General features: G+C 43.0%; 1 protein-coding gene across 3 annotated transcripts in view; it reads right to left on the bottom strand.

The window, feature by feature from the left end:
- Positions 1 to 12492, bottom strand: part of LTN1 (listerin E3 ubiquitin protein ligase 1) — a 47517-nt gene that overhangs the window by 22935 nt on the left and 12090 nt on the right. For all 3 annotated transcript variants that reach the window (XM_037029679.1, XM_037029677.1, XM_037029676.1), the window contains exons 9-16: positions 11538 to 11673; positions 9788 to 10597; positions 9409 to 9450; positions 6351 to 6540; positions 5456 to 5695; positions 3735 to 3888; positions 2847 to 2991; positions 2241 to 2427 (exon numbers count right to left, since the gene is read on the bottom strand). In XM_037029679.1, coding sequence (XP_036885574.1) covers positions 2241 to 2427; positions 2847 to 2991; positions 3735 to 3888; positions 5456 to 5695; positions 6351 to 6540; positions 9409 to 9450; positions 9788 to 10597; positions 11538 to 11673 — 1904 coding nt within the window. The remainder of the gene's footprint in view (positions 1 to 2240; positions 2428 to 2846; positions 2992 to 3734; positions 3889 to 5455; positions 5696 to 6350; positions 6541 to 9408; positions 9451 to 9787; positions 10598 to 11537; positions 11674 to 12492) is intronic.

The following is a 12492-nucleotide window of genomic DNA, read 5'->3' as shown; positions in this document are numbered from 1 at the left end:
TTTTCTGATTAGTTAGGAATGTGACAAGGACCTTAATGACCAGAGATAGGAGAAGAATCTTCTCACTATTTTGGTGACAGTGGCAGTAAGGCACACACTGAACAAACAACCAAGGGGCACGAGGCCTGAGGTGAAGCTCCGGCCCCAGAATTTAGAAATGGAACATGACAGGAAGCCGTGAAGAGGGCACGGGACCCGTCACAGCCTGTCTGTCCTCAATCAGCGGCACAAAAGTCATCGGTGAGGACAGGACAGTCTGCCTCACTCGACTGCTGTGAGAATTAAACGGCCAAGCATCTTTCATAAAATCTGGAATGTCAGAGGCTTTTAATATACATTTAGTCACAACTCTTTTTTATAAATCCATGTACGGTTTGGATTTTGAAGTCAGAAGATTTGAGGCCTGGTTTAAAATCTAACCCTACCCTTTCCAAGTTAAGTAATTCTAAGCAAGTCAGAATAAAAGCCGTAATATCTAACATAGTACTGGTGAGATTAAATACACAGTGTGGTCAGTTTGGAATCAGTCGTATGTGTAAGTCACTACAGAAATGAGACTCTACTTTCCACTCTGGATTTTGGACGGGTGCACTCTGCCCGCAGTGCGTCTGGGGGGCTCCCTGCCTTGCCTGGAAGAAGCAGGTGGGGCTGGCCGACCGCAGGACCCCACTTCCTTGCAGGCACTGTCTCCGACACCAGGAACTGTCAACACACCGGACAGACACGGGAACTGTGCAAACCCCCCACTTCTAAAGCCGTCTGCAGCGCTCACACTACCACCTGCGGTCCTGCATCGTTTCAACCTCTGCTTGCCCAGAAGATAAAGGGAGTGGTTCAAACACTAACTAGAAATTCAGACTCCTTGATGAAATGCAGACTCCTTCCACAGTGTCCTTCCGGTTACGCGACACAGGGTCTGCTCACACCGATGTGATGCCAGTTTGAGAAAGTGATTTTATACCACAATCTACTCGATACCTAACAAGACTATAGCAAAATTTCAGTATGTTTCCATCCGATTTGCAATTTAACATTCATCATTTAAGTAACCTCAAGTTTCTCATCCCTAAAATGGTAAATAAGAGCTGCAGGTTCCTGATTCTTTAAACTGCAGTGTTGTAACAGAGTGCAGCCAAGGGGGGGCGGGGAGAATGGGGATTTGTAATGCGGCCCAGAACTCCGGGTGTTCAGGAAATATTAGAGAAAAATACATGTACGATGTCCTCACCCCCCCCAGTCTGAGCTGGGGGACGCAGACACAGGGAGCAGGGCCATGCAGAGCTGTTCTGCACAGCAACAGCTTTGCAGCGAACCTCTGGCAGGGTCGTTTAACTGGCTTCACAGAGATGTTCAACAGCTGCGGCTGTGCTCTGAGCCAGGGGGTGCGAGGGACTTCCACCCAGGGTGTAACTGGGAGGCAGCTCCCCTGGTTACAGGGCCCGCGTGAGAGCTTGCGGGTGACTGGTTCCATGCCACGGAGCCACGTCTACCTAGACTTGTTACGGCAGCCTAGTAAAGCTGGAAGGATATGAGAATGCTGGCAGGTAGAACGGATTGTGGGAGGAGTCAGAAATGGGGCTGCAGAGGAAGACTGGCGTTGGGATTTAAACCCAGGCGTGGCGGCCACACAGGTCAGGGCCACGAGGCTTTGGTGGAGTGGAGACCGTGCGGCTTGGGCGAGTTAGGACCACCCAGCTCTGGGGTGCTCCCTTTTGCCACATGGCTCAGGCAGCAGTAGAGACTTTGCCTGGAAGAAAAGGGGTGAAAGGACTCCTGCAGCTGGGCCGTGAGAAGGTGCCACACAGCTTTGGATTAACTGGAGATGGTGGTGGCAGCAGAGCCAAAGGTGCCAGGAGCCCGAATCATGGACTTCTACTTCTTTTCCTGAGATATGGTACCCTGGACTGGGCAGAGGGGAGAAAGACTGTGTGTGTTTGTGGGTATTCCAAAGAACTTTAGTATTTTAATGGAGACATTAAGTCATTACTCTAAGTCTGTATAACTTTTAGATAAATAATTCTCTTCATTTTCACCAATCTCTAGCACTGACAGATGTCTTTCCTCTGGTGGGCGGTGGGCAAAGTGAACCTAGTACGGGTAGGAGAATCCCGGGAGAAAAAAAGGGTGATCCTTTTGGTAATAATATATTGTTTACTCCCCCCAGTTTGTTCTGTAACAGTATAATCGAAAGTATTTCAAAATTCATATATACATTACATTAAATGTTCACATATACTTACTTATTTTCTCAAGCTCATTATTTTCTAGGACTATTTCCTTTTTCAGTGCAACTAATACCATTTTGCTCAGCAATGCTGAAGTACACAAATGGCTAGGAAGTGTCTTTGTGTTGTGCTCTTTAAAATCTGTTTTGAAACACTCGTAATTCAAACTCAGTCTTCCTTCCAACAGAGGTCTGTGCAGCCACTGCAGAACGATAAGGCGGGGCACACCAATCAGACATCCTACCTGCCACCAACTGTACAACTCAGGGAGCAAAAACACAGTTACTAGTACCTCTTCAACTTGTTTCTGAAGTCATTGTCAGAATGAGGTTATTATTAGTTTACTGGCACAGCCACAGAAGCCTGAAGCTCGGGCTCTGCTATGAGGAACCTGTACATTCCCTGCAGATGCCCTCGGACCTCACCTGCACCACGGCTGCCGCCAAGTGCAGGCTGGGGCCACGCAAACAGCAAACACACAGAGGAGAACTTGGACGCATCAGGGCAAAGTTAGACACTTACTTCACTTACTTTTCTTCACCAAACATAAATAAAAATATTTAAGCTTCCATGAAATTGAAACATGAGAAGGAGATGCGCACTCTCCGACCCCCAACATACCTGCATAGGGAGGGACTGTCTCATCGTTTCCCACTCTCTGCTGCTTGGCATGACACCTGCAATATAAATTCCCAAGAGGGAGGTGTCTTCGCTCTCCAGAAGCTTATTAAGCAAATCATCCACAGTAGACAAGAGGCCTTGAAGACTAAAACAACGTAAAGAACGTACTGTTAGGACACCTAGGTACACAATGAATGCCCTGTGGCAGGTAACAGCTTACTGGAACAAAAAGACAAAAGTAACTCCGAGTGGCTTTGCTATGCCTCATCTCCCCTCCTCACCCCCAACACACACAGTCACAGTGGGGCTTTAATCCCACATTTACAATTTGAAAAGAAAGTGCTACTTCCATCTCAGCGAGAAGGAGATCCGACCCATTTCTGATCAGATATTTCTGAAATACAGGTCCCATGTCCCACAAAATGAGCACGGTGATCAGAAACAGGTGAGATTCAACTCCCAAGCCTCTGGGTACATCTGCTTCATTTTCCTTTCATATATGGACTGTGTGTGAGATGTGAAACAATCTGCAACTCAAACACCTGAAGATAGGGGCTGTCAGACCCCAAAAGAAAAGCGATACAGAACAGTCGCTGTGTGCACCGGCCAGGAGAGGCGACAGCTGTGAGCCACACCAGGCAAGACGCAGAAGAGCAGCAGCAGCCCCTCGCTGACCATAAGTCGGGAGGACAGCAGGTCTGCTGTGACTGTCGTCCCCAGCTCAGTAAGTTTAAAACAAATCCTTCCGGAATAATCCTTGTAGGAATCCCATGGAGTTCTCACATGACGAGCCATCTTTCATAAGCACTCACACTAAGTATGGAATCTTATCTAAGGAATGTGATCACATATTAAGAAATACTGTGCAACGGAGCACAAAATGGGTACCTTTGGATGTCCAAAGGCGAAGACTGGACCTGGTCCTTCAGCCACAGAGCAGATGAGCGCAGGAAGGCACTCTGCGGGCCTGCACATCCCGTCTGATGAACCAACACATTCATGCCAGAGAGCCAAGTATTTTTCAGTTTACAGATAAGAATGTCTAAAATCGAGAGGTCGACAGTAATTTGCAATTCTGCTGCAGTAATTATAATCATTACAAAATGTCTAAAAGAATTCATTGCCGGTCTCACATTATTAAGGTAACATTAAAAAAAAGAAAACAAAGCCCTGGCTGGGGTAGCTCAGTGGATTGAGCGCGGGCCTACGAACCACACGATCACGGTTCAATTCCCAGTCAGGGCACATGCCTGGGTTGCAGGCTAGTTCCCAGCAGGGGACACACGAGAGGCAACCATACATTGATATTTCCCTCCCTCTCTCCTTCCCTTCCTTTCTAAAGATAAAAAAATTTATTTAAAAAAAAGAAAACAAAAATCCAATAGTAAAATTAAAGTCATCCTTTTGGAGATGTGAAAAATACTGGGTTGGCCAAAATGTTCATTTGTTTTTTTCCTTAAGATGGCTCTGTAACTTCGTTCCAAACAATTCTGTTACACTGTATGGTGGGTGACAGCTGCCATATTAGTGTGCATTTAAAAGAAACATCAAAATTGGTGAATATTTGTACAGCTATTTTAATACTTAACATGGAACGAGAGATGTAACGTTTTTGGCATGTTACGCTTTATTATTTCAAGAAAGGTAAAAATGCAACTGAGCCCTGGCTGGTGTAGCTCAGTGGACTGAGCATGGGCTGTGAACCAAAGGGTCGCCGGTTCAATTCCATGTCAGGACACATGCCTGGGTTGTGGGCCAAGTCCCCAGTGGGGAGCATACAAGAGGCAACAACCACGCATTGATGTTTCTCTCCCTCTTTCTCCTTCCATTCCCCTCTCTCTAAAAAGAAATAAAATCTTTTAAAAAATGCAACTAAAATGTAAAAAACAATTAGTGCAGTGTATGGAAAAGGTGCTGTGACTGACTAAACATGTCAAAAGTGATTTGCAAAGTTTCGTGCTAGAGCTCTCTTGCTGTATGATGCTACCCATGGCTGGGTAGGCCAATTGAAGTTGATAACAATCAAATTAAAGGTAAGACATTAATTAAGAACTAATGTTATACCACACAGGAGACAGGTGACATACTCAAAATATCCAAATCAATAAAGTTATTGGTGAAAATGAAAAATGTGTGTTTTATTTTGGCAATTTTGGCCAACCTAAGAGTATATACCTTTTTTAAATAGAAACATTAGTATTAAAGAGTTGGAGAGGAAGGCTACCAAGAGTATTTTTAAAAATATTTTTCATAAATATATCTAAATTAACACACAAGGCAAGAATACAGTCCTTAAAAAGGCGATCTCAATTTCATTTTGATATATCCTGAGAGTGAATGTTTTTAACTATTTAAGAGAAGAAAAGAAATAAGATATGGCACCTTCCGAAACTATTTCCTTGATACCAAGTAAGAACTTAAGAATGATGTCTACACACATCTTTAACTTGGTTTTTAGGGCAGAAAGTGTTTAAGATTTGAGTCCTGTACTCAAAATGATTTCAACTTTCAAACACATTATATGACTCAACTGATAAATCCTTGGCACTGATACTATAAAGGTCAGAGCCAGAGATTTCCAGCAAAACATCTGAGCAGCAGGCTACTACCTGCCAAATGTGTTTCTCCTCCGCTCTGAGCACACAGCTGAAAGAGAGTTAATAATAAATCTTCAGAGGATGGCACGAGCAACCCTCCTCTGGCTGAGCTGAAATAGTCATAGGCCACATCACAGACGAAAGACACTGAAGAGCCATTATTTTCAGCTTCTGACAATTTCTTCGCTTTGGATAAAGTTTCATGAAGTTTAATAATAATTCTTTCAACATATACTTCTCCAATCAAGTAATCTAGAGGAAAAGAAACATGGACAAAAAAATAAAAAAATATTAACAGTATAATTTTGAGTATCTTACAACTTGAGTCTTTGTATGTGCTTATTTAAAAAAAAAGGTGCTGCCCTGGCTGGTGTGGCTCAGTGGACTGAGTGCTGGCCTGTGAACCAGGGGTCACCAATTCAATTCTCAGTCAGGGCACATGCCTGGCTTTCGGGTTGGGTCCCCAGTTGGGGGTGCATGGGAGGCAACTACACGTTTGTGTTTCTTTCCCTCTCTTTCTCCTTCCCTTCCCCTCTATGTGAAAATAAATAAAACCTTAAAAAAAGGTGCTTCTGTATTAGACAAAAGAAACCCACACGAACAAATCAGTATGTTCTCACACACACACAAAAAGCCTCACACAAAAAAAGCAGTTTTAAATTAAATTTAAAAAGCTATGCTCTAAAAACTAGGGCAAAGAGCTTTCCTAAATTAAATTCAAAACCCTTTAGAATAAAATACAAAATATTAAATGTCACCCAAGTCATGCCACAAAGATAATAAACATTTAGGGTACTTACAAAATTAAGATATTTTAGTGAATTATGTCATATTCTCAGCAGCATGAAATCCCCCCAAAAGTGATAGAGCTATTTCCCCACTGAAAACAACTCATATTTTTGCTTACCACTTTTAACATGTTGGGATAATACCAAGCTTAAAAGAGCCCATCTTTCTGAGACGTAAGGTTCGGAAGTCACTGTGGATTCCAAGTCTTTATCGCAAAGATGACCTGCCAAGGTTACCAATTTCTCTCCGAAGATATCTCCTCTCAGCCAAGAAATGACTAAAGCATGTTTCTCTGAACTAGAACATGCCTAAAACCATACAATTAAAGCAACGGTTAGAAGCAAGACCACAAAGTCTGTCTGCCTGGGGTCTTAGCTCTTGTGCCCTGAGCACCTCCCTGAACTCCTCCCACGGCCCCAGCCCTGCCCACCTCTCCCCCTTCCTGCTGAGACAGGCAGCTTCCCTGTCCCCACAAAGCCTGGCTCGCTATACCCCATGCTTGGTTCATCCATTTTCCCCAAGCCACTGCCCCAAGTCCCATCCATTTTTTGAGAATCAGTACAAATCCCACCTGCTTTCTGAGGTCTCCCCACCTCTCCAGCCCACGCTCACCACTGATTTTCTCTGAATTTTGAAAACACTTACTGGATTGTATTGTTATTTAAATGTTTCATCTGTGTGTGTCTTGTGTCCAATGAAACTCTAAGTTCCTCGAGAGCAGAGACAGTCTAAAACTTCTTTGACACCTCCTACCAACTCTGCAGATTTGTTCGATACTGAATGTCTGAACTTTGAGGACAGATTTTTAAAAAATGCTCTACAGATATTCAATTTTTGTGTATTAATTTTGCTAAAATTAGAGCATAATTAATATATAATGGTAAATTGCTTTAATATGAATAATAGTACTTCTTATTACCTCCACAAATTCCTTAAAATAGTTACTAGGGCCAGATATGTGACAGCAACTAGTTTATTTTCATGGAGTGGAGAAGCAAGAAAGAAACTGTAAATCCACCCCCAAAAGCATGCTGATCCATGTTCCCAGAGCTTCTTTTGTTTTAAGGCTTGAGAAGAAAGGAATTTGCAATTTGGCTCATTTCAAAGCAATCTAGGAAAAACAAAACAAAAAAACAACCCAAGTGTGGACTGGGTAATACCTGAAAAACTTGATCCTTTTACATAAAAAATTGTAGGTAACCATGGCTTTTATTCTAGCCCTAGCTTCACCACTATTCTGGCTTCATGACCTTGGACAAATCTCATAATCAACCTGGGCCTGTTTCCTAAGTTGAAAAATGAAGATTAACCTAGAAAATCTCTAAGGTTCTTTTCTGCATTCAAAATCCAGGTTTGTTTTTAAAGAAGGTAACTTTAGGGCTCTGCTCATAAAGTACGAGGTTGTACGAACACAAGAAAAACGAGAGTTTAAATGGCTTTAAAATTGACTTTCCTAATAATACAGTTTATCAAAAAATAGACCAGTCTGTTTTATAGAACCCTACAAAATCCAGAAAATAATCTTCTGAATGAAATGTGTCTCGGGCTGGCAAGACTCGAAGTTTGACTTCTCCACGTATTATCTACAGACAGAATCTGATCAGCTCTAAGGATAGGAAGCTGGCTGCTCGGGGCGAGCAGGCAGCAAACACTGCCCTGGTGGAGGAGTCTCCCAAACCACGTGGCAGAGACATCTCCATGCTGGAAACGGAGGGAGCATTCTCTTATGAAACTTTCAATGCCCTTGACCCTGACTCTAGAGGTATGAAGCAGCTTGGCTGCTAGTTGGGCTTTCCCTGCAGCCTGCCTACAGGGGGAGAAGGTGCCCGATAAGTTATATTTCTCATTGAAAAACAGTAACATTGTGTATTTGTTTTGTAAAAAAATGAACTGGGGGAGTCACTGTTCAGCTGATACAGCTTCAGCTCTGCAGAGTGAAAATGCTCTGGAAACTGAGCACGTGACGTGCTCACCCGGAGTGACGTGAGCACACGGACACAAGTGAACTGTGTCAGTTCAGTCCTCCATGCATGCAGGAGTGGTCAGGATGGTAAATATCAGGTTGTGTCTTATGCCAAAGGTTTAAAAGAAAAAAACTTGTAAGTTAGAGAGTTATCTGTGTAAAACTTAAAAATCATCCAAAAAAGCTAAAATAAAATTTTAAGTGGTCATAACATTTCTATTGTTGGAAACGTGTTGTTAGTTATATTATTTACATCTTCATTAGGAAAGAATAATTAGGCTATTTTTTAAAATTTATTTATTTATCCTTAGAAGGGAAGGGAGGAGAGAGAGAGAGAGAGAAATATCAATGTATGGTTGCTTCTCATGCGTCCCCTGCTGGGGACTGGTCCGCAACCCAGGCATGTGCCCTGATGGGGAATCGAACTGGGATCTTTTGGTTCACAGGCCCGTGCTCAATCCACTGAGCTACACCAGCCAGGGCTAATTAGACTATGTTTTAAACTTCCAAATTTTTTATGTCCCTTGATTTCTTTTCATTAGTCTCATCATTAACTTTCTTATCCAGTTAAGTTGCCATCAAACATTGGAAGGCTTTAATCTGCCTGTATAAATATTCCAGAGCTGGGCCAACAATCTCCTGACGAGTTCCAGGCAAAACTAGAACCACTGAATCCATTTCTATGGAAGAAAGAGTGACCAGGATAAGAAAAGAAACCAGCAGCCTTCATTTAAAAAAACCCAGTGTCTGTGTTCTTCCTCTGGGGGGCATGCCCACGCCGTTCCTGTCCCGCAGCCCTCCCCGCCCCGGCCCGGCACAGCACCTCTGCCTTTCTCTTTCGGGAGCTCCAGGGGTCCTTCTTCTGCCTCTGTAATCTGCTTCCTGGCTCACTTCTACCCTGTGGCTTTCTAAATAAACTTTCTCTTATGATTTGGAAAAATAACAATAAAAAAATGTTGAACTTTCCCTTTGTTGCCTGCTTGGGAAGAAACACTGGGTTTCCAGAGCCCGTTCATTCCTCCCTGATGCCCCGAGAAACCCCACAGAAGGCAAGCACCGAATGTCTTCTCCAATTACAGGAACTGACAGGAAAGAGAAAGTCCTCTAACACAGGTACCTGACCACACCCCGTGTACAGCTACGACTGGGGTTTTAATTTTTCTATACCCATAAACACGAAAAGAAAAAGAGAAGAAAAATATCCCTAAGATACCTTTTCAATGACCTGAAGAACTGAATTCCACTTCAGATCCACCTGAAAGAGGAAAAGGAGTCACAAGTAATCACTGGAAGGAACAGTAAACATTTATGAGTAAATGAAGCAACCAGGTAACCACTACAGAAATAGAACTTTTCCAGCTGGTCCAACTCCCCCTTTTTGCTACCAAGCTCATGTCATGACCACATACATATTTACTGAACGCCGGCTGGGAAGTCCCACATACTTCTCAACTCACAATCACTATGCTGCTTATCTTTCAATTCATAATCAAGAAACCACCCAGATGTCCCGCCCCCACAAGACCCCTCCACGTCTGTAATGGTGGTGCCAGTGTAAGCCAGGACAGTTTGAAGAGACGCAACAGTAATACCTCTGTCAGATCGTCTAAAACATCTTTTCTTTCCTTATCGTCGCCACAGCAGCGGAGGGCACTGTACAAAATGTCCACCAGGAAACCAGCATCCTTCCTCTGGTCCTCATTTAGCCAGCCAACTACTTTCCGGTATAAAAACTGCACTGCAGGGTTTTTCTGTATAAGTTCGGCTATTTCAGGAGGCTTGGATTTGACAATGCTCTGCCCTTCATCACCTAGCAGCATCTTAAATACTTGGGTTGAAGAGAAGCAATTGAGCAGAGTGGAAAGAAACCTCAGATGTTGCTCCGATTTTTGTTCATTGACAAAATTAATACTCATCCCTGCCAGTCTGCAGACTAAGTCTTCCAAAGGTCTCTTCCGCAGTGGAGATAGAAGGTCTGAACAGTTATGGGAGAGAAGAGGTTCAGCCACTAATTCCCAGCCCTCTCTGTTCTCACCTTCTGAGGGGACATATTTCTCATTCTCTGCATGACTTTCAGGCATCTCATCAGCAAACCTGACCTTACCAACTTTTTTTTTATCTGACTTCAATGAGCTCTTTGGCTTTTGAAGGACCTGTAATAGGTTAGATACACCCAAAACAGACTTAACGTCAGCTTCTGGCTCATTCATTTTCTGAAAACAGATCTCTGATAGTCTTTCCCAGAAATCCAGTAGCACTTTTTCCAAGCTGTGAGCAGTTTCACCATCTTTTTCCAGATCTGCTTTGGCTTCCCAAGAACTTAAAGTTTCTGCCAAATAGTCAAATGGGTGCCCATCCTGCAATCTTTGGTCTTTGAGAACTGCATCAATCACAGGAATCAACTGAAAGAGAAGGTGAAATAGAATAGTTCAGTTTCCAGAAGAAATAAAATGTAATAGATAACATTAAAAGTGTCCATATTTAATAAATAAGAAATAAGGATTTCCCCCCCAGAACTCTGAAAAGAGTTAACCTGATACATCATTTTCCTATCAATATACAGAACTTAATGATTTTACTGTATTCCTCCTGAATGACTTCATTTTGATGACATAAGTGACCAGGATTATTGGTCATTTATATTAACAAATATACTTTTCTCTGAATTTCTGAGGTTATTCAAGTTTTTGCTTTTTTCCTTAAGCCGAAATGAAAATACAGAGGATCCACAGAATTCAGAATCCTTTTCTTGAATTACAAAGATAAGAGAAGTTAACTATCTGAGATAATAACTAGAATTTGGGCTTATATTTCATCAATTAATTTTCTACCACAGGAGCCATATTCTAGAATCTTCCCTCATCACTGATTCTAAGTACCAAACACAACTGTTCACAAAAGGGTATATGTGCTTGAATATTTCAGAAGTAATAAATACTGAAGCACGTGTATTTGAACTTACTATATGTTGCTGTGTACAATGCTCACTTTTCTGCCCCAATTTCTGAAGGAAAAGTAAGGATGCACATTACACATGGGTAAAATGCTTACACATCAGGGGTGTAACGATGAGCAAGACAATCCCACACGTACAATGTGCACAGACGTGGGTGCACACCATAGACAGTAAAATACGGTGATGCGAAAGACCAAAACCCGCATCTTCTAAATTCGGTTTTGCATTTCAACTTTAAAACCATCAGGGTCTGTTCATCCAGAGGCCAGTCCTCAGTCATTACAGTGTTACACTAACTACACTGGCACATATGGAATCCTGACACAAGGAACTTGATTCTTTCTAGTCAGGGTGGAAAACGCTCGTGATTTTTACACTACAAATACCTGGTCGCTGATGAGCATCTCTTCAATCTCTCTCTCTCCTAGGTTCTGCTGCATGATGAAACGCAAGCAATCGAAGAATGCAGCTACCACTGCCGAGCACTCGCTGAGGCTGGATTTGATCCTCTCTGTTGACAGCCTGCAAAGCAACACACCACCGGGGCTCATGCCTTCGTGAAAAAGAGCACAGCACCTCAGAGACACCAAAACAAAGTCTTGGAAGAGGCATCATACCGAAAGATGAGGACTTTTCGAAATAAAATTCTATTTTTTGAAATGTGCATTTATTTTTGTTAAATATTTTCAGTATCTATTTTTTTAGAGAGAGGGGGAGGGAGAAAGAGAGGAAGAGAAACATCAGTGTATGGCTGCCTCTCGTGCGCCCCCTACTGGGGACCTGGCCTGAAAGCCAGCATGTGCTCTGACTGGGGATGGAAATGATGACTCTTTGGGTCACAGGCTGGCACCCAATCTACTGAGGCACACCAGCCAGGACTAAAAAATAAAATTCTTAAACTAAACACTAAGAATGAGCAACAAAAATATAGCCTAATTATAATATGAACTTGAAGAACTGTGAAAAAAAGCCTATTTAAAAAATTTTTCAACAGAGGGACTTCCGCCAAGATGGAGGCATAGTTGGAAACACTGTGCCTTCTCCCACAACCAAGTTTGCATACAACAAAGGTTTGGAGAACAAAGTCACAGCCAAAAAACAGAAAATTAAATTATACGGAAGTCTGACAATGACGAACCCTTCAACGGGGACGGTAAGAGGGGGGAGCCAGCAGCGGAGCAGGGTCGGGCAGGAAAGATCCTTAGACCTAGGAGCACAAGTGGCCCGGACCCAGTCGGGGTGTGGGGCAGACTGACCGCGGTTGCACATTCGCGCACAGTGAGACAGACACGCAGGCCCCAGGGGGCGAGGGCTGACGGCGGTGGCACACTTGCGTGCAGT

This window comes from Sturnira hondurensis, unplaced genomic scaffold (assembly GCF_014824575.4).
Source record: "Sturnira hondurensis isolate 20B ecotype Veracruz unplaced genomic scaffold, ASM1482457v3 Scaffold0020398, whole genome shotgun sequence".
Classification (NCBI taxonomy): domain Eukaryota; kingdom Metazoa; phylum Chordata; class Mammalia; order Chiroptera; family Phyllostomidae; genus Sturnira; species Sturnira hondurensis.
This window is presented reverse-complemented; position numbering and strand designations above follow the sequence as displayed.